The 24,060-nt window shown below is 46.5% G+C and overlaps 1 protein-coding gene across 1 annotated transcript in view; it reads right to left on the reverse strand.

Moving 5' to 3' along the window:
- The window catches only part of MYORG (myogenesis regulating glycosidase), a 45,377-nt gene that overhangs the window by 13,878 nt on the left and 7,439 nt on the right, over nt 1–24,060 (reverse strand). The window contains exons 2-4 of the mRNA XM_072118530.1: nt 9,204–9,375; nt 1,881–2,088; nt 199–349 (exon numbers count right to left, since the gene is read on the reverse strand). Of these exons, the coding sequence (XP_071974631.1) occupies nt 199–349; nt 1,881–2,088; nt 9,204–9,375 (531 nt within the window). The remainder of the gene's footprint in view (nt 1–198; nt 350–1,880; nt 2,089–9,203; nt 9,376–24,060) is intronic.

A 24,060-nucleotide genomic window follows, 5' to 3' on the forward strand; every position in this document is an offset into this window, starting at 1 on the left:
TCAGCCAGTAATGAGTATTACACACATAGAATATTTATGTAAGTAGGAACTCTGCTCCAGGTGGAAGGGGCAGAGCTCTGAGAGTCATTACATGTTAACCATTGCCTGCCCAGCAAAAAGCTTGCAGAATGCTGGATGTGACAGATTAAATCAGCAGCCCAATATTTTCAGATTGCATGGTATACACAACCAACTTACCTTCATAGAAAGCAACATTGTGGAATGTTCATTGAGCGATATTAGGCATTCCCCCAGTCCATGCCTCTTTAATTTATTATAGAACGATTTTACTTCTCTTTCAAGTTTTGCTGCAGAATCAGATACCCCATAATGTTTCCAGATTGGCATCCTGTAATCAAAAAATATTTAGCATCATAAACGTTTCTATGTGCTGCCAACAATAGTATTATAAAGTATTATTATCAATAAGTTGGTCAGAGAGATAATTATGTACAATATTTGTTTAAGGCATAAGTTCATGAACCGGGTTGCACAAAATTTTTTTTGGTCTGAGGGCTACAATGTCATACTGCTCAACTTTTAGGGGCTGTACTAGTAATTATCACTGCAGAAAAATTAACTACCCCAGTACAGCATAAAATACCATCCCAGAAATGATAACTTCCATAGTACAGAATGAAATGTAACCCCCACAAGTAGAGATGAGTGGACCCAAACTTTCGGCATCCTCCGACATCCTCGTTTCGGCAACTCCACCTACCCCGGACACGTTGCTTGATGGGCTTCAGTGCAGCCAATCAGGCAGCTCTACTCCCCTAGTAACTAGGCATGACTGTGAATGGCCAGGTGGACACCTGGAGAACGGAGGACGCTGATCCTGACATTCAGGTCCACTCATCTCTACCCAGAATATAAACAAAAATTGCATTTAGACAATAACCCAGACCCAGACAATAAATACTATAGTCCACAGTCCAAAGAATTAGGAAATGACATAGGTGAATACTTAGCATACGCCGCCTCTTCATGTGCCAGCGTATGTTAAAGCCCCGTCACCACAGTGGATACATCATGAGGTTTAGAGAAGGTTTAGGTGCTAGGTTAGCGGAGAAAACTACACCAGGTCCAATCTGGTGTCATTTTGAGTAAAAACCTATGAACATTCAGCATTGAATATTTGCAGGTTTTCAGAAAATGCAGACAGAAACTCCCCATTCTGTTCCACTCTACCAGTGGCTACATCCCTTCAAGTCCCCAACACGCCAACATGGCTTTTAGGTGGTATGGTCTCGATTTTAACCGAATATTGCAAATATTTCAGAAGCACTGATGCATCTCCCCCATAGACCCTTAAACAGACAATTAATATAATGGACATTTCAAGCCAGCCAATTTTCTTTTATTCAATTTCTCTTTCTGAGCCTTTGTCTGCTCGTCTAGTAGACAAAGGTTGTGGAGAAGCTGAGAGATGTGAGAGATCAGGAATAAAAGAAAAAAAAGCATTTTGAAGCATCTTCGTGATTGCTGGTTGTTCCTATATGTTGATATTCCGGACCATGGTCAACGGGGGATGAAGCCATTCTTATTATAGACCATGAATAATACAGACCTCAGATCATACAATTCTTGATATTGCAGAGCCCAGACCAGAAGCTTAATAATAATGCAGAACCCCAGACCAGAAACTAGTAATGCAAACCACAAAGCAGACAATAATGGAGACCCCAGAGCAGAGGAAAAGTAGAACCCAGAGCAGACAAATGTAAAAATGGTGACCACAAATTAGACAAAAATAATAATAGAGACTCAGATAGGGTAGTACAAAGAATTATTAAAGTCTGGTGGCCTTGATTGATAAAGAGGTTAATAGGGACAACCCTCTCCTCTATGATAAAGAATGTTTTTTGCTATTTTGTTACCTGATAATGCTGAGGTTGGGGAGCATCCTCTGGTTCTGGTATAGCTGGTTTCCTATCTCTTGATGAAGAGCCTGAATGTTCTCTCCAATGCATAAGGTGTACTGTAATGGAAACCTCTCGGTGCTTGCTGGTGTCTCCACGCAAAAGTATTTCTTCTTCTCAATTGTCATGGAAATTGGAATATTTGGATTGATTAGCACCGAAACACCTAGAAAAAAAACATAAAACAATACAATTAAGTGCACAAAGTGGAAAGTACTGGCTAGGTCCTGGAAAAGAATGATACTAACATGGGGACCGCAAATGGTGATGGGGACAGGATAGAGAAACCTATGAAGACCAGCTTGCCCACTACCTCGTAGAAGTGATGTGTCTCCATGTGAATGGAAGAGGTCTACAAGTAAAGTAAGTTCTGGTTACCACTCCACCCCAGTGTTCCTGGTTCTTATTTCTCACAACACCATCAAGGACCCTCTCTACAACCATCACTTCAAACAATATCACAGAGAGAACCTCAGAAAACTACAACTAGTGTACAAGGTCCCTGGGAGTATAGGAGGTTTTGATGGAGCCAAAGCCACCATAACATAACTTAAGCTAAGCCCGGAGGTAGACCACAGCTGCCGACTGTGATCATAGAAATGGAATATACTAATGATACATTCCAAGATAGAAATATCCTGAGGAGACCTGTCATTACACATGATTTTTTAAAGTTGTTTAAAGGAAACCTACCACTTGTAGTGGCAGGTTTCTGATGGAAATACCGGGCACCAGCTCAGGGTGAGCTGGTGCCGGAGCTTATTTTCATTAGTGTTTTAAACCGCGGTATCGCGGTTTAAAACACTTTTTAAACTTTATAGCCGGCGCAGGGAGGTACACGCTCGGCGCTTACCATGCGCGCGGCTCTCATTCACTTCCTATGTAGCCGCGCGCATGGTAAGCGCCGAGCGCGTACCTGCCTGCGCCGGCTATAAAGTTTAAAAAGTGTTTTAAACCGCGATACCGCGGTTTAAAACACTAACGAAAATAAGCTCCGGCACCAGCTCACCCTGAGCTGGTGCCCGGTATTTCCACCAGAAACCTGCCACTACAAGTGGTAGGTTTCCTTTAATATTCACAATGCTCCATCAATTTTTTAGGAAAGCGTCAATTATGTACAAGGCTCTACTCCCCCTTCGCTAAAGGGAACTTGTGACCGGGGATTTTGTCTATGAGTGAGACTATGTTCAAGAAAAGACAAAGGAAACTATTCTAACCGGAGAAAATGATACATTAAAATATATATGAATTGATAACACCAGATTAGCTGTATTATAATATTAGAACATTTTGTATTTTATGTAAAATTGTATCCATAATGACACTTAATGTTGTAACTCGTGACCAAGAGTTGCTTCCAGCAAAAACTTACTTTAAAGGGGACATATCTTAGAGGGTGCAAAATTTCACTTCATTGACCACAAGAATCTAGAATATCTCCAGTCTGTCTCGAGACTGAAACCACATCAAGCGCTTTTCTTACATGATTTCATCTTGACATGTGGTCTGATCCCGTTGTGCAGCGAATACTTTCTTCAGGTTCTTTGGCTTATCTTACTCACTTTTTGAGGAGTCACCATATGTCATTTATTTAAATTGTATTCTTGTTACAATTAATGTTTCTCCTAAACAATGGTCCATTGTATTTCCTGAAGTTCTCTATGCTGTAAGATATTCTCTTTGATTGATTTCTCACTATGGTCAGCTCAACCCAGATAATACCCTGGGTTACGATACGATATGGAATATATCTCTTCTTATACCTCATGTGCTCAGTTAAATTTATCAACAGTCAACTTCAGGTATTCTACTATTATTGTCCATCAAAGCTCAACTTTGGAAAGAGATCTTGGATGGGTTTCATCACCACTATGCCTTTAGCCAAAGAATTTATTACATCTGGCTTGTGTACTCAGGGCCGGATAATAGGCGGGGCTCCCGGGGCTCGAGCCCCGGGGCCCCCACCATCTTGCCCCCCCTAGGGGCCCCCACCAGATCGCACTTCCCGTGCCCCCCCCTCATGAGCCGAACGCCGCCCGCCGCCTCCGGGCATAGGCGAGCACCTCCCCGGCGATCCAGCCCCTGCATAAACTGCCCGCCCACTCCTCCTGCTGCATGGAGAGCCGCCCGCCGCCACTCCGCCCCCCCTTCGGCACAGGTGACTGCTTCCAGGCCCACCTAAACAAGCAACACCCCCCGCCCCCCTCACTCCAGGCTCAACACTGTTTCCCGCTCCGCTCAGTGGCTCCCCGCTCCGCTCAGTGGCTCCCCGCTCCGCTCACAAGCCTCCATTCACTCCCGGCTTAACACCGCCTCCCCGCCCCCCGCTCCGCTCGCTCCCCGCTCAACACCGCCTCCGGCTCCCCCGCCCCCTGCTCAACCGCTCACAACACCCCCCCCCCCCCCCCCCGGACGAACATGCTACCGCCAACCCCCCTCCTTCCTGGTCCAATAAGCAACCGACCGACTCCCCCCCCACCGGTGAACAAGGTGCGGCAAGACCGCCCACCCGCCCGAACAGGCACCCGGTCACCCTAACAGGTAAGTATATACTTTATATATATTTTCTGTGTATATATGTGTATATACAGTGTATATATGTATATACAGTGTATATGTGTATATACAGTGTATATGTGTATATATGTATATACTGTGTATATATGCATCTACTGTGTATATATGTATATACTGTGTATTTATGCATCTACTGTGTATATATGTATACACTGTATATACATTTATCTACTGTGTATATGTGTATATACTGTGTATTTATGCATCTACTGTATATATCTATATGCTGTGTATATATGCATCTACTGTGTATATGTGTATATATGTATATACTGCGTATTTATGCATCTACTGTGTATATGTGTATGTATGTATACGCTGTGCAGATATGTATCTACCGTGTATATGTGTATATACTGTGTATATATGCATCTACCGTGTATATATGTATATACTGTGCATATATGCATCTACTGTGTTTATACACGCATATATGTGTGTACATTTATATATATGTGAATGATGTGGTTTTTGTATATACTGTGTATATGGAATGTATGTATATGCTCTATATACAGAATGTGTGTGTGTATTTCCTGTATGTGTGTGTAAATGCTGTATATACTGAATGTGTGTGTGTGTATTTCCCATATGTGTGGGTAATTGCTGTACATACTGAATGTGTGTGTATTTTCTATATGTGTATATACTCTGGGTATTAGTTTATAAATGTATATGAGTGCATAAATGTGTGTGTATAAGTGTATACTTGTGTGTATATATGGGTGCAGTATACGAGTGTAGAACTTTATGGGGGTCATTTACTAAGGGCCCGATTCGCGTTTTCCCGACGTGTTACCCGAATATTTCCGATTTGCACCGATTGTACCTGAATTGCCCCGGGTTTTTGGCGCACGCGATCGAATTGTGGCGCATCGGCGCCGGCATGCGCGCGACAGAAATCGGGGGGCGTGGCCGAACGAAAACCCGACGGATTCGGACAAACCACCGCATTTAAAAAAAAAATTGTGTCGCGAAAATTTCACTCACCTTCATCCTGGATAGGCCGGTGTATTTCGAGGCATTCCAGCGGACTTCAGCGCAGCAGCGCCACCTGGTGGACGGCGGAGGAACTGCTTTGATGAATCCCGGCCGGACCCGAATCCAGTGCAGAGAACGCGCCGCTGGATCGCGAACGGACCGGGTAAGTAAATCTGCCCCTATGTGTGTGTGTATATGTATATAAATGTGGGTAATTGTATAAACATGTCTGTATAAGGGTACATTCACAAGAACGTATGGGGACGTATATCTGGCCGCAAATTTGCTACCGGATATACTTCCCTCAAAGGCGTCCATAGCGCCTAGGCTCGGTACTGTGAGCACCACGAGTACTCACTGTTTCGTGCTGTGGCCACTGTATGTAGCTGTGTTACTGGGGATGAGGCGGCTGTATGTAGCGGTGTTACTGGGGATGAGGCGGCTGTATGTAGCTGTGCTACTGGGGTGAGGCGAATGTATGTAGCTGTGTTACTGGGGTGAGGCGAATGTATGTAGCTGTGTTACTGGGGTGAGGCGAATGAATGTAGCTGTGTTACTGGGGGCGAGGCGGCTGTATGTAGCTGTGTTACTGGGGGCGAGGCGGCTGTATGTAGCTGTGTTACTGGAGGGTTGGCGGCTGCATGTAGCTGCATTACTGGGGGCGAGGCGGCTGTATGTAGCTGTTTTACTGGGGGCCAGGCGGCTGCATGTAGCTGTGTTACTGGGGATGAGGCGGCTGTATGTAGCGGTGTTACTGGGGGTGAGGCGGCTGTATGTAGCTGTGTTACTGGGGTGAGGCGAATGTATGTAGCGGTGTTACTGGGGGTGAGGCGGCTGTATGTAGCTGTGTTACTGGGGTGAGGCGAATGTATGTAGCTGTGTTACTGGGGGCGAGGCGGCTGTATGTAGCTGTGTTACTGGGGATGAGGCGGCTGTATGTAGCTGTGTTACTGGGGGCCAGGCGGCTGTATGTAGCTGTGTTACTGGGGATGAGACGGCTGTATGTAGCGGTGTTACTGGGAGCGAGGCGGCTGTATGTAGCTGTGTTACTGGGGGCGAGGCGGCTGTATGTAGCTGTGTTACTGGGGGCCAGGCGGCTGTATGTAGCTGTGTTACTGGGGATGAGGCGGCTGTATGTAGCTTTGTTACTCGGACTGAGGCGGCTGTATGTAGCTGTGTTAATGGGGATGAGGCGGCTGTATGTAGCTGTGTTACTGGGGGCCAGGCGGCTGTATGTAGCTGTGTTACTGGGGGCCAGGCGGCTGTATGCAGCTGTGTTACTGGGGGTGAGGCGGCTGTATGTAGCTGTGTTACTGGGGATGAGATGGCTGTATGTAGCTGTGTTACTGGGGGCGAGGCGGCTGTATGTAGCTGTGTTACTGGGGGCGAGGCGGCTGTATGTAGCTGTGTTACTGGGGGCGAGGAGGCTGTATGTAGCTGTGTTACTGGGGGCGAGGCGGCTGTATGTAGCTGTGTTACTGGGGGCGAGGCGGCTGTATGTAGCTGTGTTACTGGGGGCGAGGAGGCTGTATGTAGCTGTGTTACTGGGGGCCAGGCGGCTGTATGTAGCTGTGTTACTGGGGGCGAGGCGGCTGTATGTAGCTGTGTTACTGGGGATGAGGCGGCTGTGTTACTGGGGATGAGGCGGCTGTATGTAGCTGTGCTACTGGGGTGAGGCGAATGTATGTAGCTGTGTTACTGGGGTGAGGCGAATGTATGTAGCTTTGTTACTGGGGGCCAGGCGGCTGTATGTAGCTGTGTTACTGGGGGTGAGGCGGCTGTATGTAGCTGTGTTACTGGGGAGGAGGTGGTTGTATGTAGCTGTGTTACTGGGGATGAGGCAGCTGTATGTAGCTGTGTTACTGGGGATGAGGTGGCTGTATGTAGCTGTGTTACTGTTGACGAGGTGGCTGTAGGTAGCTGTGTTACTGGGGGTGAGGCGGCTGTATGTAGCTGTGTTACTGGGGAGGAGGCGCCTGTATGTAGCTGTGTTACTGGGGGCCAGGCGGCTGTATGTAGCTGTGTTACTGGGGGCGAGGCGGCTGTATGTAGCTGTGTTACTGGGGGCGAGGTGGCTGTATGTAGCTGTGTTACTGGGGGTGAGGCAGCTGTATGTAGCTGTGTTACTGGGGTGAGGCAGCTGTATGTAGCTGTGTTACTGGGGGTGAGGCGGCTGTATGTAGCTGTGTTACTGGGGGCGAAGCGGCTGTATGTAGCTGTGTTACTGGGGGCCAGGCGGCTGTATGTAGCTGTGTTACTGGGGGCCAGGAGGCTGTATGTAGCTGTGTTACTGGGGACGAGGCGGCTGTATGTAGCAGTGTTACTGGAGGGTTGGCGGCTGTATGTAGATGTGTTACTGCTGGGATAGTGGAAAGGAAGCAGGAGGACGTGTGTGTACGCTACACTTAGTGGGGGCCTCCACCAGATTTTGCGCCCAGGGGCCCCCACCAACCTTAATCCGGCCCTGTGTGTACTACTGTCTAGATAACCATTGTCCTGACAGTTGTTTCAAATTTCCTATATTAAAGGAAATTTACTACCAGGATGAAGTATTGTAAACCAAGCACACAGGATCTGTTCTTCTTTTAGCTTCTAATGTCCTGCTTTTTTAATTTTTTTACAAAAAATGCTTTTAAATTATGCAAAAATCAAGCTCCAGGCTTGATTAATAGCTATGGAGCTCAGAGCCCCTCAGGCTCTTTTGAAGAGTGTTTGAAGACATTTTTGTAACAAAAAGGGGGTAAGAGGCTAAAATGAGAGTGGATTCTGCCAGAGGGTGCACACACCAGCATGTCAGTGTGCTTGGTTTACAATCCTTGTGGTAGATGTCCTTTAAATAAATTTTTCTTATAATCTGTTTGATATGTTGTTTGGTTGCTACCGGCTTCCTCCCTTTCTTGGTCTCTGTTCCTGCTACCTTTATTCATGATGACAAATCACAATGAGTATTTTTAATGAGGGGCCCAGGTTTAGAAACTCAAACAGGACAGTGAGTCCTAAACCCAAGCCCCCCAAGAGGCCCTACTTACTTGCCCCACATATCCTAAATATTACAGGAGAATGAGGGCCATCCCTATGCCAAAGTGCAAACACATAATAGGAAAAAGTACACAAATAGAGAAGAGTACTTGACAAATGAGTCACAGCAGAGATAGCAACAAAGTATAAAATCATAGATGTAGGTGGATAGTCAAGAACAGGAGCCAAGATCAAAATACCAGGAAATCTCTCTCTCAATGTATGGAGCTGGTCAAGATAATATATAACTTCAACGAACTGAACGTGAACAAAATACTTATGGAAAACCAGAGCCTCTGCTCCGGGAATTTATATAAGTAAATTTAATTCCAACCTTTCTATTGATCTCTTTCATCTTTTTTAAATTAAATTAATGATTATGGAATCTTTTTGTATATGTAATTGCACAGCTCTATGGAGGAGAACTCGCTACATGATCTATGATAACTGAGCAACGTTACAGGGTGCACAGAAATAGATTTCTAAATTCAGGCATCCGGAAGGAATATAGACATAAGACACCCCATACCTGTTACTGTCTTCGAGTGAGTTCCTTGCCTAATGTAATTGCGTTATGCTCCTATATTGCATAAGTTGTTTGTTATGCAGCCATCGGTAGCCCCCTGTCCCATAGTACATGGTACAATCAGAAACTATAGGATTTTGTCTTCCATATTATGTTGTACAAAATGTATTGCAACTTACCAGTGGATCCCAAGAAGTATCTTTCTAGAACAGACCCATAGGCACCATGACTGGATTTTAGGTTACTGATCACAAAAGGTTGTAGAGCCACATTCACATTGTTCATGGGCCATTGTTGGGCGCTGAGACTTGCTCCACCATACCATGATACGTTTGTCATTGAAAAGCAATCCTAAAGGGAAAAGCAGAAATTATCCTGATAAAATATCTGTATAAACTTTATAAAATAGGAAAAAATATTTTCAAAACTTTTAAGGGGTTTTCTGAGCTAAAATATTGATAACATTTCCATAGATTTATACCTTTTATATCAAATTGGTTGGGACTCGACATCCAGCACCCTGACAGATCATCTGAGCTTTGATACAGAGAACGAAACAGAAGGTAAACAGCTCCGCCCTTGGCACAGTGGTGGAACCAGGTTACTACAGATCATGTAGACTGCCAAAGCACATGAATATTGTCAAGGTTTGGAGCAGTGAAACCCTAATTAATTCTAATTAATTAATTAATTCTATTAATTTTGAATTAATACATTTTTTAATATTTTTTGATAATCAATGTTTTTGGGGATTTCCTCATGATATATCGTACAGACATTTGCCCTATGTCATATATTTTTACTCTTGCGATATATGTAGATATGTCTCTGTGCATGCGCCATAATGTGGAATGAATGAGCTATACCTTAAAGTACGTGACGAGACCTTCGGGTCCGTCACGCCATCTGCGCATGCGTCACAATTCGTATTAACTATACTTCGGGCAATGTCATTACCCTTTCTGGTTTCGGCTGTGCATGTGACTTACACATTTCCGGTATATGGCACGCACGCCGCATCATTGAACCGCAATATGCGGTTGGTCCGTGCCGGATGTCCGGGGGCAGGAGGACTATATAACATTACTTCCCACACACTCTGGCACCCCTGAGGAAGCCTGGTCAGCAGGCGAAACGCGTGGGGATCTCTCCAGCCCCCGGTGCCCAGCCTTTGCACTTATGATACATAGGTAACTATGGTCTGATCTATCATACAGCTTATTTATACCACACTTGTGGATTTACTATTTACTCTGTTCTTAATTATCTATGGCTGTTGATATACCCATACTATGTTATAGCTATATTTAACAGGCACGGGATTTGCTGGTTTGTTTTGGCACAGTTCGGTGCCTTTTTAAATGCTTTTAAATGTATGTACTTTAATTCTTAAATAAAACTTCCATGAATTGTTATACATTATGGGCATCCCTGTTTTCTTGTATGATTAGTCTATGATTTGATTTGTATGATTAGTCTTGTATGATTTGTATGATTAGTCTATTACCTTCAGACCCTACTTTACACATTTACGGAAACCCCTGGAGTAACGCGGATGATGGCAGAAGCCGACACCTGGGACCAAAATCTAAGTGCCACCCAGTCTTCACCAGAGCCTGACGCAAAGCAGGATGGTCTTGGTGCAACGTGGTGCCGCCAGGTCGTTCCACAGGTACAGAGACACCAGGCAGTAAGGCAGAGGCACCAGACGTAGTCAGGTGAGGCGGCAATGATGCAGAAACAGGAACGGAGCAGGAGGTCGGGGCTGGCAGCGAAGGAACGAAGTCAGGGTCAGGTCCGGGGTCACAACAGGCGGTCAGAATACAAAGAATACGCACTTGAAACTTTCTCTTAGGCATAGGCTCAAAGATCCAGTGCGGGTTGCTGGAAGAAGTCGGCTTTTTGGGAAACCCGGCTGCGCGCACTCCTCCTTGAAACCAGAGTTCTAGGCATGTGCAGAACACAGGCCATTAGCTCCACATCTTGTCTCCGAAGACTGAGCTACTGCGCAGAACTGCGGTTTTGTGGACGAGTGTGCACAGCTCCTTGTAGCTGCGCGCTGAAGCTATCTGGTAGGAGGATCAAAGAGGCAACTGGGTGTGGAGTAGCTGCACTGTGTAGCCTCCGCTCCGGCTACTCCACGCACCAGTAGCCTCTTTAGAAACTTTGCATATTCCCTGATTCAAGATAATAAAAGATATAGTGGAGTATAGGATTAGCCCTAAAAAGTGCTATCCTTACATACATTAGAGGCACCTACCACCGGATCTACCTTAATAGGTAGATCCGTGGTGATAGGCTTCCTTTAAGACTTACCGGGGCACATTTACTTACCTTTCTGAGGAGTTCACCTGAAGTGCATTCTTCTGACGATAATGCACTCTGCCGCGATTCACTAAGATCGTGCGCCCGATATCCTGCATGTGTCGCTTCCCCACGCAGGTCCGCTGGAGTTCACCTTCTTGTTACCGGAGTATGAAAGTGCATTGTCTTGCTACACAATTTTAAAGTTAAATCCTGCGCTCAGTCCGAATCCGTCAGATTGTCCGACGGCCTGCCCCCTGATTTCTGTTGCATGAAAGTCGGCACGATTGCAGCAAAATCTGATTGCACAATCCCCAGTTAAATATAATGCGTTCTGCGGACCCTTAGTAAATAAGCCCCACTGTATCTTGGTACATCCTGGCAAACTGAGGTGTATTAGCACTGAATCTTCATAAGAACAATAGCAGAATCCCATTGCAATCCCTTTAATACTAGTACCCGTGATGTGAGTGGACATTTGCTTCCATGTGAGGCTGGTTATGAGTTATGTCAGCAATTTGCTGTTTCAGCAATGGAAGCAATTTGTCTAAATGGAAAAATATTTTGAGTCGTCTCGTCCTTTCAGCACATCTCCGTGTCGTCTCCCCATGTGTGCTGCTCTTTCATTGCGGCCCCTTCTCCTATCACTCGGCTAAATAATTTGTTTACACTGCCTCTCAATTCCTTGGTCGGGATGGTGACCTCTTGTACTAGGACTGGTCTAAATTAGGGTGACAGCATTTAATTTACTGTACGTGAGTTATGTTCTGTCACCTGGGAATTCGGATGGGGCGGCAATGTTTAAATGCAGAGGAAGAAATCCACATCTATAGGTAGCATGCTGTCATGCCATCCAACATTTGCTCTACGATTCACGGGTCAATTTTTACACCCCCCCCCCCCCCATCCCTTCTATCTTCGAACTACTCAAAATGAAGATCTGTACCCTCACTTTTAATGCAAATTTCAACAGTCTTGCATAGAACATTTCAGAATCTTGTAAGATCTTGTAAGTATGTCCACTTTTAAATAAAGATAAAATTTTGTTGTAAAAGGGGTATTCCCATCTGTGCATTCATACTTAATACAATTATTCAATTGGATGTTATTAAAAAAAAATTTATCTGTGTATAATTTCCCATTAATAAATCCAAGTTATCCCTTACAAATGAGATAGCTGTCCTTGGATACGACCACCCCGCACTGTGGCATCGATAGCCAGGTATGAACTATTGAGGCACTGGACAACCTGGATACAGCATTCATTACCAGCTGTGGGACAAAAACTATGTTTATACAATCCCTCAAGCAGTGGTGGTCGTGGTCGTATCCAAGGACAACAATCTTATTTCTAAGGGACACGTGGCTGAATTTATGATTAATTATATTGACATAGGTTTACTTTTTTTTAATATTATCCAGTTGAAGAAATGTAGGTATATGGCAAATGAATTAAAGTAAATATCAATGTCCAGATGAGACTAACCCTTTAACTTTGATTTTGAGAAACTCTCAAGAACTTTGTTTAAGTGAATCCATCGGTTTTCACTCTTTAAGCCTTATACCGGAATCTGGGTTTTTCTATGACAGAACCACTTCCTCAGAATAATCCCAGTATAGGTGGCAGGTGGTGCTTGTGACAACGATGCAGAGCACCAGGTGGGTCAGCAAGAAAGTGGTCAAGGACAAGCCAAGTTCAGGGCAGGTGCAATTTTAGCAGGATTAATAATGTAAGCAGAGATTCAAGATCAGGTAAAGCCAGGGCTGTCACTAAGGTGCACAGGAACAAGAATGAATTTTAGATACAAAGTCGTAAAACTTATGGTCAGGACCACAGCAGTCGATCAGAATCGGATCAGAAATATTGATTAATAAGTGATTAAAAACCTTTTGGAAAAAGCTTCTCCACATGTGAGTGACTCTTCATCCTTCCTTCTCAAACTCTTTATGGGCACATGTAATTTGATACATCTGCGAGTTGCAATCCATATTGTAAACCAAGACAGACTTAGGGACTTTTGTAACTTTAGAGGTTGTGTCAAGGAGCAGTGTTTTCTATTCAGGTTTTAATGGAAAGGAAAGATTCTATTCCATAGAGACTGAAGGCTTCATAGATTTAGCATATGGACTAGAGGCAGTGAATGTGATCCGAGTTCAGGAGACTTAGAAGCTCTGGAGGACGGGTTCTGTGACTTGTGTGACCCGTGTGTTAGAGAATATGATCTGTGTACCGGATAGGGAGCTATATGTTGAAGAACAAGATCTGGGCTGCAGTGGGATATAGTAACCGGAGTCGGCTCAAGCCAAGAAATCCTCTAATGTCTGAATGGAAAGGAGAAGGGAACTAATAGTCATACACTGTATCCGCGGATAAGCTTTAGGTAAGTGTGGAAAGATTGCTGTAAAGTAATTTTACTTTTCCACATCTGCCTAAAACTCACAAAAGACAATGAGGTAGATTTACTTACCCGATCCAGTGGCGCGTTCTCTGTCGAGGATTCGGGTCTTACGGCGATTCACTGAGGTTGTGCGCCCGATGTCCACCAGGTGTCGCTGCTGCGCTGAAGTCCGCCGGAGTTCGCTGGAGTTCACCATCCTATCCTAGGTGCATGTAAGTGCCTGTCAAGCGACACATTTTTTTTTAAATACCGCAGTTTTTCCGAATCCGTCGGGTCTTCCGAAGGCCACGCCCCCCAATTTCCGTCGCATATATGCCGGCGCCGATCCGTCATAATCCGATCTCGTGCGCCAAAAACCCGGGGCAATTCGGCGCAAACCGTTAATTTTTGGGAAACCCGATGAAAAAGAGCGATTCGGGCCCTGTGTGTCTATAATTCCTACTTTAAAAAATAAAAGCATTAATAGTTTTTTTTTTTTTAAATCACAAAACAAAATGTAGAAAAAAAATAAACAAAAGAGAAATGTAATCTCCATTATTAAAACAATTAATTATTAAAGGGACTTTCCACTTTCAGCAAATAAAATTGATATTTTATTTGTTAGAAGTGATATCATTTACCAATATACTTTCTGTATCAATTCCTTGTGGTTTTTTAGATCTCTGCTTGCTGTCATTCTACACATCCGCTGTTTTTCTTCTCTGGATCTGATTAGTATATTTTGGATGTGACACCTACTCGCTTACCCTCCCCTCTTTGTTTTCTCATTCTACAGGAAGCTTCATTGTTTATTTCCTGTGGATAAACGCCGGTCCTGGTCCTGTGATGTCACACAGGTGCAAAGCTTGTTATATCCCTGGTCATGTGATGTTACACAGTTACATGGCTCGTTATATCCGTGGTCATGTGATGTCCCATAGGTGCATGGCTCATAATATCACACAGCTCTGATTACTCTCTGTAATATGTAAGCCGTGCATTTGTGTGACATTACATAATCAGGGATAGGATGAGCCTTGCACCTGTGTGACATCACATGACCAGGGATATAACGAGCCGTGCACCTGTGTGACATCACATGACCAGGGATATAACGAGCCGTGCACCTGTGTGACATCACATGACCAGGGATATAATGAGCCGTGCACCTGTGTGACATCACATGACCAGGGATATAACGAGCCGTGCACCTGTGTGACATCACATGACCAGGGATATAACGAGCCGTGCACCTGTGTGACATCACATGACCAGGGATATAACGAGCCGTGCACCTGTGTGACATCACATGACCAGGGATATAACGAGCCGTGCACCTGTGTGACATCACATGACCAGGGATATAACGAGCCGTGCACCTGTGTGACATCACATGACCAGGGATATAACGAGCCGTGCACCTGTGTGACATCACATGACCAGGGATATAACGAGCCGTGCACCTGTGTGTCATCACATGGCCAGGGATATAACGAGCCGTGCACCTGTGTGACATCACATAACCAGGGATATAACGAGCCGTGCACCTGTGTGACATCACATGTCCAGGAACTGATTTTTGTCTACAGGAAGTAAATAGAGATGAGCGAACATGCTCGTCCGAGCTTGATGCTCGGTCGAGCATTAGGGTACTCGAAACTGCTCGTTGCTCGGACGAATACTTTGCCCGCTCGAGAAAATGGCAGCTCCCGCCGTTTTGCTTTTTGGCGGCCAGAAACAGAGCCAATCACAAGCCAGGAGACTCTGCACTCCACCCAGCATGACGTGGTACCCTTACACGTCGATAGCAGTGGTTGGCTGGCCAGATCAGGTGACCCTGGGATAGACTAGCCGCTGGCCGCGCTGCTCGGATCATTCTGTCTCTGGATGCCGCTAGGGAGAGAGCTGCTGCTGGTCAGGGAAAGCGTTAGGGTGTTCTATTAGCTTACTGTTAGGCAGGAGTGATTCTCAAAGAACCCAACAGCCCTTCTTAGGGCTACAATAACGTTCTACTTTTTTTATTTTAATTTGCATCTTTTACCATTTTGTGAGGAATTAGCAGGGGGACTTGCTACCGTTGTGTTTAGCTCTTAGTGGCACACATATCCATAGCAAAGACCGAAGTGGGAAAATTCAGTAGGGGTTGGATTTCTATTAGGCAATAACTCAGTGTCATCTCATCTGGCATAGTAGTGTGCTTCCTTTGATACTTGGCTAGAAAATAGCCATAGGAGAATACAAACAGCTTCTTGAAGCCTACAGTAGCGTTCTATATATTTGATTTCTGGTTGATCTGCTGGTGGCTTTAGTTTCTGCAGTGCATGTACTTGCCAATTCTGAGCAATTTGTAGTGAGACTTGCGACCGCTGTGTTCTGCGCTTAGTGGCGCACATATCCATAGCAAAGGCTGAAGTGGGAAAATTCAGTAGGGGTTGGATTTCTATTAGGCACTAACTCATCTGGCATAGTAGTGTGCTTCCTTTGATACTTGGCTAGAAAATAGCCATAGGAGAATACAAATAGCTTCTTGAAGCCTACAGTAGCGTTCTATATATTTGATTTCTGGTTGATCTGCTGGTGGCTGTAGTTTCTGCAGTGCATGTACTTGCCAATTCTGAGCAATTTGTAGTGAGACTTGCGACCGCTGTGTTCTGCGCTTAGTGGCGCACATATCCATAGCAAAGGCTGAAGTGGGAAAATTCAGTAGGGGTTGGATTTCTATTAGGCACTAACTCAGTGTCATCTCATCTGGCATAGTAGTGTGCTTCCTTTGATACTTGGCTAGAAAATAGCCATAGGAGAATACAAATAGCTTCTTGAAGCCTACAGTAGCGTTCTATATATTTGATTTCTGGTTGATCTGCTGGTGGCTTTAGTTTCTGCAGTGCATGTACTTGCCAATTCTGAGCAATTTGTAGTGAGACTTGCGACCGCTGTGTTCTGCGCTTAGTGGCGCACATATCCATAGCAAAGGCTGAAGTGGGAAAATTCAGTAGGGGTTGGATTTCTATTAGGCAATAACTCAGTGTCATCTCATCTGGCATAGTAGTGTGCTTCCTTTGATACTTGGCTAGAAAATAGCCATAGGAGAATACAAATAGCTTCTTGAAGCCTACAGTAGCGTTCTATATATTTGATTTCTGGTTGATCTGCTGGTGGCTGTAGTTTCTGCAGTGCATGTACTTGCCAATTCTGAGCAATTTGTAGTGAGACTTGCGACCGCTGTGTTCTGCGCTTAGTGGCGCACATATCCATAGCAAAGGCTGAAGTGGCAAAATTCAGTAGGGGTTGGATTTCTATTAGGCAATAACTCAGTGTCATCTCATCTGGCATAGTAGTGTGCTTCCTTTGATACTTGGCTAGAAAATAGCCATAGCAATAGGATAGGATTGTTTGGTTCTAAAAACTCAAAAAAAAACAAAAAACACAAAAAAAAACAAAAAACACAAAAAAACACAAAAAAAAAAAAAAAAGTAAAAAAAAAAAAAAAGTTATAACTCTCATTTTAAAAATGTTTAACCCCAGGGCTAGGGGTAGAGGACGAGGGCGGGGACGTGGGCGTCCAACTACTGCAGGGGTCAGAGGCCGTGGTCCTGGGCGGGGTGAGACACCACCTGCTGATGAGGGAGCAGGGGAACGCCGCAGAGCTACACTCCCTAGGTTCATGTCTGAAGTTACTGGGACTCGTGGTAGAGCACTGTTGAGGCCAGAACAGTGCGAACAGGTGATGTCGTGGATTGCTGACAATGCTTCGAGCAATTTGTCCACCACCAGTCAGTCTTCCACGCAGTCCACCCATGTCACCGAAATCCCCACTCCTCCAGCTCCTGCACCTCAGCCTCCTCCCCCCCAGTCTGCCCCCTCCCAGGAAAATTTGCCATTTGAACCGGCATACTCTGAGGAACTGTTTTCTGGACCCTTCCCACAGTCACAAACCACTTGTCCGGTTGCTGCTGAGCAATTTTCCGATGCCCAGGTTTTCCACCAGTCACAGTCTGTGGGTGATGATGACCTTCTTGACGTAGTGGAAGTGTGTAAAGAGGTGTCCGACGATGAGGAGACACGGTTGTCAGACAGTGGGGAAGTTGTTGTCAGGGCAGGAAGTCCGAGGGGGGAGCAGACTGAGGGATCGGAGGATGATGAGGTGACAGACCCAAGCTGGGTTGAGAGGCCGGGTGAACACAGTGCTTCTGAGACGGAGGAGAGTCCTCGACCTGAACAGGTTGGAAGAGGCAGTGGTGGGGCCAGACGGAGAGGCAGGGCCAGAGCTGGTGCATCAGCGCCACTGTCAACTAGTGAAGCTCCCGTGGTGAGGGCTCTTGCGGCGAGGGCTAGATCTTCAGAAGTGTGGAGGTTCTTTAAGGAAACACCGGATGACCGACGGACTGTGGTGTGCAACATTTGCCAAACCAGGCTCAGCAGGGGTTCCACCACTACTAGCTTAACTACCACCAGTATGCGCAGGCATATGAATGCTAAGCACCCCACTCAGTGGCAACAAGCCCGTTCACCTCCGGCCGTGCACACCACTGCTCCTTCCCCTGTGTCAGCTGCTAGTCAGCCCCCTGCCCAGGACCCTGCCACAAAAACCCCATCGTCGCCTCCACGATCCTCCACAGCATCCACCAGCGTTCAGCTCTCCATACCCCAGACGCTGGAGCGGAAACGCAAATATAGTGCAACCCACCCGCACGCCCAAGCCCTTAATGTGCACATCTCCAGATTGCTTAGCCTGGAGATGCTGCCCTATAGGCTAGTAGAGACCGAGGCCTTTCGCAACCTCATGGCGGCGGCCGCCCCTCGGTATTCGGTCCCCAGCCGCCACTACTTTTCCCGATGTGCCGTCCCAGCCCTGCACCAGCACGTGTCAGACAACATCATCCGTGCCCTGACCAACGCCGTTTCTGACAAGGTCCACCTGACCACGGACACGTGGACGAGTGCTGCCGGGCAGGGCCACTATATATCGCTGACGGCACATTGGGTTAACTTGGTGGAGGCTGGGACCGAGTCTGACCCTGGGGCTGCTCATATACTGCCGACGCCGAGGATTGCGGGGCCTACCTCGGTCCAGGTGTTTCAGGCCTACTATGCCTCCTCCTCCTCCCACCCCTCCTCCACCTCCTCCTCCGAACTACCATCCGTGGGCACGGCGCCATCAGTCGGTAGCTCTAGGCACAGCAGCAGTGCAGTCGCTAAGCGACAGCAGGCGGTGCTCAAACTGCTGAGCCTAGGCGACAAAAGGCACACCGCCCAAGAGCTATTACAGGGCATCACGGCGCAGACTGATCTGTGGCTGGCACCGCTGAACCTCAAGCCGGGAATGGTTGTGTGTGACAACGGCCGTAACCTGGTGGCGGCTCTGCAACTCGGCAGACTGACACATGTGCCATGCCTGGCCCATGTGTTAAATCTGATAGTGCAGCGTTTCCTCAAGACATACCCCAATCTGTCTGATTTGCTCACGAAGGTGCGCCGCATCTGTGCGCATTTCAGGAAGTCCAGCCCAGATGCTGCCACTCTCAGGGCAGCGCAGCGCCGCCTCCAACTGCCCGCTCACCGACTGTTGTGCGACGTGCCCACGAGGTGGAATTCAACACTGACCATGTTATCCAGAGTTTACCAGCAGCGCAGAGCGATTGTAGACTGCCAGATGTCAACTTCCACCAGAACTGGTAGTCAGGTCAGTCAGCTTCCTCAAGTCTACAATGAGGAGTGGACGTGGATGTCTGATATCTGTCAGGTGCTGAGTAACTTTGAGGAGTCAACACAGATGGTCAGTGGCGATGCCGCCATCATCAGCCTCACCATCCCGCTGCTTGGCCTGTTGAAAAACTCTCTGGTCAGCATGAAGTCGGAAGCTTTGCGCTCGTCACAAGAGACGGGGGAAGAATATTCCCTTGTTGATAGCCAAAGCACCCTGAGGTCTGTTTCTCAGCGCATATCGGAGGAGGTGGAGGTGGAGGAGGATGAGGAGGAAGAGGAGGAGAATGTTGGCGAGACACAAGAGGGGACCATTGTTGAGTCCTTCACTGTTCAGCGTGTATGGGCAGAAGAAGAGGAGTTGGAGGAGTTGGAGGAGGAGGAAATGGACAGTCAGGCCAGTGAGGGGAGTGAATTCTTACGCGTTGGTACTCTGGCGCATATGGCAGATTTCATGCTAGGCTGCCTATCCCGTGACCCTCGCGTTCAAAGAATTTATTCCAGCACCGATTACTGGGTGTTCACTCTCCTGGACCCACGGTACAAGCAAAATCTTGCCACTCTCATCCCTGCAGAGGAAAGGAGTGTGAGAATGCATGAATACCAGCAGGCCCTGGTGCACAAGCTGAAACAGTATTTCCCTTCTGACAGCGCTAGCGGCAGAGTGCGTAGTTCTGCGGGACAAGTAGCGAGGGAGAGTAGGCGAGCAGGCAGCTTGTCCAGCACTGGCAAGGGTACGCTTTACAAGGCTTTTGCCAGCTTTATGTCACCCCAGCAAGACACTGTCACCTGTCCCCAGTCTCGGCAGAGTAGGGCTGATCTTTACAGAAAGATGGTGAGGGAGTACGTAGCTGACCATACCATCGTCCTAAATGATCACACAGCTCCCTACAACTACTGGGTTTCAAAGCTGGACATGTGGCACGAACTGGCGCTGTACGCCTTGGAGGTTCTTGCCTGCCCTGCCGCTAGCGTCTTGTCCGAGCGGGTTTTCAGTGCAGCTGGTGGCATCATCACCGATAAGCGTACACGCCTGTCGACTGACAGCGCTGACAGGCTGACGCTTATTAAAATGAATAAAGGCTGGATTTCTCAGAATTTCCAATCTCCACCAGGTGAAGGAAGCTCAACCTGAATAATTGATCCACTCCTCCTCCTCCTCCTCATTTTCCTCCTTCTCCTCCTCTTTGTACAGTAAAGCAGAGGAAAATGGCTATTTTTTGACAGGGCCCACTGGCTCTTGCTATAGTACTTCATGCATTTAATTTTTCTGGAGGGCCACCTACCCGGTCCTCTGTTTGAAACAATTTTTGTGAGTGCCACATACAGGCACTCAATCTATTCCATTTTTCTGGAGGGCCACCTACCCGGTCCTCTGGTTTGAACAATTTTTGGGACTGCCACATACAGGCACTCAATCTATTCCATTTTACTGGAGGGCCACCTACCTGCTCCTCTGGTTTGAAGAATTTTTGGGACTGCCACATACAGGCACTCAATCTATTCCATTTTACTGGAGGGCCACCTACCTGCTCCTCTGGTTTGAAGAATTTTTGGGACTGCCACATACAGGCACTCAATCTATTCCATTTTACTGGAGGGCCACCTACCTGCTCCTCTGGTTTGAAGAATTTTTGGGACTGCCACATACAGGCACTCAATCTATTCCATTTTACTGGAGGGCCACCTACCTGCTCCTCTGGTTTGAAGAATTTTTGGGACTGCCACATACAGGCACTCAATCTATTCCATTTTACTGGAGGGCCACCTACCTGCTCCTCTGGTTTGAACAATTTTTGGGACTGCCACATACAGGCACTCAATATATTCCATTTTACTGGAGGGCCACCTACCTGCTCCTCTGGTTTGAAGAATTTTTGGGACTGCCACATACAGGCACTCAATCTATTCCATTTTACTGGAGGGCCACCTACCTGCTCCTCTGGTTTGAAGAATTTTTGGGACTGCCACATACAGGCACTCAATCTATTCCATTTTACTGGAGGGCCACCTACCTGCTCCTCTGGTTTGAACAATTTTTGGGACTGCCACATACAGGCACTCAATCTATTCCATTTTACTGGAGGGCCACCTACCTGCTCCTCTGGTTTGAAGAATTTTTGGGACTGCCACATACAGGCACTCAATCTATTCCATTTTACTGGAGGGCCACCTACCTGCTCCTCTGGTTTGAAAAATGTTTGGGACTGCCACATACAGGCACTATCCAAATTAAATTGTCTCCATAGCAGCCTCCACACGTTGTCTCCATTGCTACCTCCAAAAGTCGTCCATATAGCTGCCTCCATACATCGTCCCTTTATCAAACGAGGTGTGTCAGGCAGAAATTTGGGTTGTTTTCATGGATTCCACATCAAAGTTGTTAACTTTGTCGCCACCCTGCTGTGTTATCCACAAAATATACTGGCAAACTTTTACCATTTAGGGATATTATTTCAGCGCTTCTTGCGCATCTGTTTACATTCCCCTCACCCGGCATATCCTAAACTTATAAGAACGCTACTACACTTGATCTTATACAAAAGGTTCTTAGAAGTGCTGTTTGGGGAGTAGCCTAGAGACAGGGGCTTGGATTGGCGAAAGCTCGCCTGGCAGCGGAACGCCAGCTCCATGCGCATCATGCGCTTCTTGCGCATCTGTTTACATTCCCCTCACCCGCCATATCCCAAACTTATAAGAACGCTACTACACTTAACTTGGTGCAGGCTGGGACCGAGTCTGACCCTGGGGCTGGTCATATACTGCCGACGCAGAGAATTGCGGGGCCTACCTCGGTCCAGGTCTCAAAGGCCTACTATACCTCCTCCCACCCCTCCTCCACCTCCTCCTCCTCCGAATTACCATCCGTGGGCATGGCGCCATCAGTCGGTAGCTCTAGGCACAGCAGCAGTGCCGTCGCTAAGCGACAGCAGGCGGTGCTGAAACTGCTGAGCCTAGGCGATAAAAGGCACACCGCCCAAGAGCTATTACAGGGCATTCCACATCAAAGTTGTTAACTTTGTCGCCACCCTGCTGTGTAATCCACAAAATATACTTGCAAACTTTGACCATTTAGGGATATTATTTCAGCGCTTCTTGCGCATCTGTTTACATTCCCCTCACCCGCCATATCCTAAACTTATAAGAACGCTACTACACTTGATCTTATACAAAAGTGCTGTTTGGGGAGTAGCCTAGAGACAGGGGCTTGGATTTGCGAAAGCTCGCCTGGCAGCGGAGCGCCAGCTCCATGCGCATCATGCGCTTCTTGCGCATCTGTTTACATTTCCCTCACCCGGCATATCCTAAACTTATAAGAACGCTACTACACTTGATCTTATACAAAAGTGCTGTTTGGGGAGTAGCCTAGAGACAGGGGCTTGGATTGGCGAAAGCTCGTCTGGCAGCGGAGCGCCAGCTCCATGCCAAGATCCAACTAACATAGTTTTAACTGCAGCACCTTTAATCTACTACTAGTTCACTGCCTCCATACATGGTCCCCTTATCAAACGAGCTGTGTCAGGCAGAATTTTGGGTTGTTTTCATGGCTTCCATGTTAACTTTGTCGCCACCCTGCTGTGTAATCCACAAAATATACTGGCAAACTTTTATCATGTACCTATATTATTTGAGCACTTCTTGCTCACCTCCTTTGGTTCCTTTCTGCCACCCATTGGTTTGAAGCCTGAGTCCATTTAGAGTATGTCGCCATGCCACTCTCTAGCCTGCCGCTGCTGCCGCTGCCTCTGCATGCCGTCCCCTATAGTGTCAGGGTCAATTATTGGATGTTTTAGATGCTATCTAGCTTCATTCTGTCACTCTGTCATGGCCATGCTGTTGCCCATAATTTTGGCATAATGGTGCGTTTAAGCAGCCTCAGAGGCATCCATGCATGCTGCCCCTGCTGTTTCCTGTCCATTTCCGTGGTGTTTCCATCCTTTTCTGAGGTTCCCAGGTGTTTGGCCAAGCTTCCCTGTGCAGAGCCTTGGTCCCCTTGAAAAATGCTCGAGTCTCCCATTGACTTCAATGGGGTTCGTTATTCGAGACGAGCACTCGAGCATCGGGAAAAGTTCGTCTCGAATAACGAGTACCCGAGCATTTTAGTGTTCGCTCATCTCTAGAAGTAAACAATGAAGCTACCTCTAGAATGACAGCAAGCAGGGATCTAGAAAACCATGGGGAATTGACACAGAAAGCACATTGGAAAATTGTAGAACTTTTCATTGCAAAAACAAAAAAATCAATTATTTGATGAATGTGTTATACTAGTTATGTTATACAGTGTGGAGGTGCATGTGTAATCTGTACCCAGGGGTGTTGTGCAGTATGTTTTTGGCTTTTTTTTTTACCTATATCTCCTAGAATAAGATACACAATGTATTTACTCTTTCCATATGGGCTTTACAGCTATATCACAGACAACGTGCGGCCCATCAGTACATGGCACTTACACTAATCTTGTTCCCGCCGGCCATTCATTGCCACTCATCACAGGGCTCTCAGCTGTTCCCTAAAGTACTTCATGATGAGAAGAGATGACTTGCCGGATCTTAGCAGTTTAATAACTCTCCATGACTGATCGTTTTCACTTCTATTGAACCTGATGAATGTATTGTCTCTATGTGTGAACTTTGGTCTAGTAACCTATTGG

Source organism: Engystomops pustulosus, chromosome 7, assembly GCF_040894005.1.
Source record: "Engystomops pustulosus chromosome 7, aEngPut4.maternal, whole genome shotgun sequence".
NCBI lineage: Eukaryota > Metazoa > Chordata > Amphibia > Anura > Leptodactylidae > Engystomops > Engystomops pustulosus.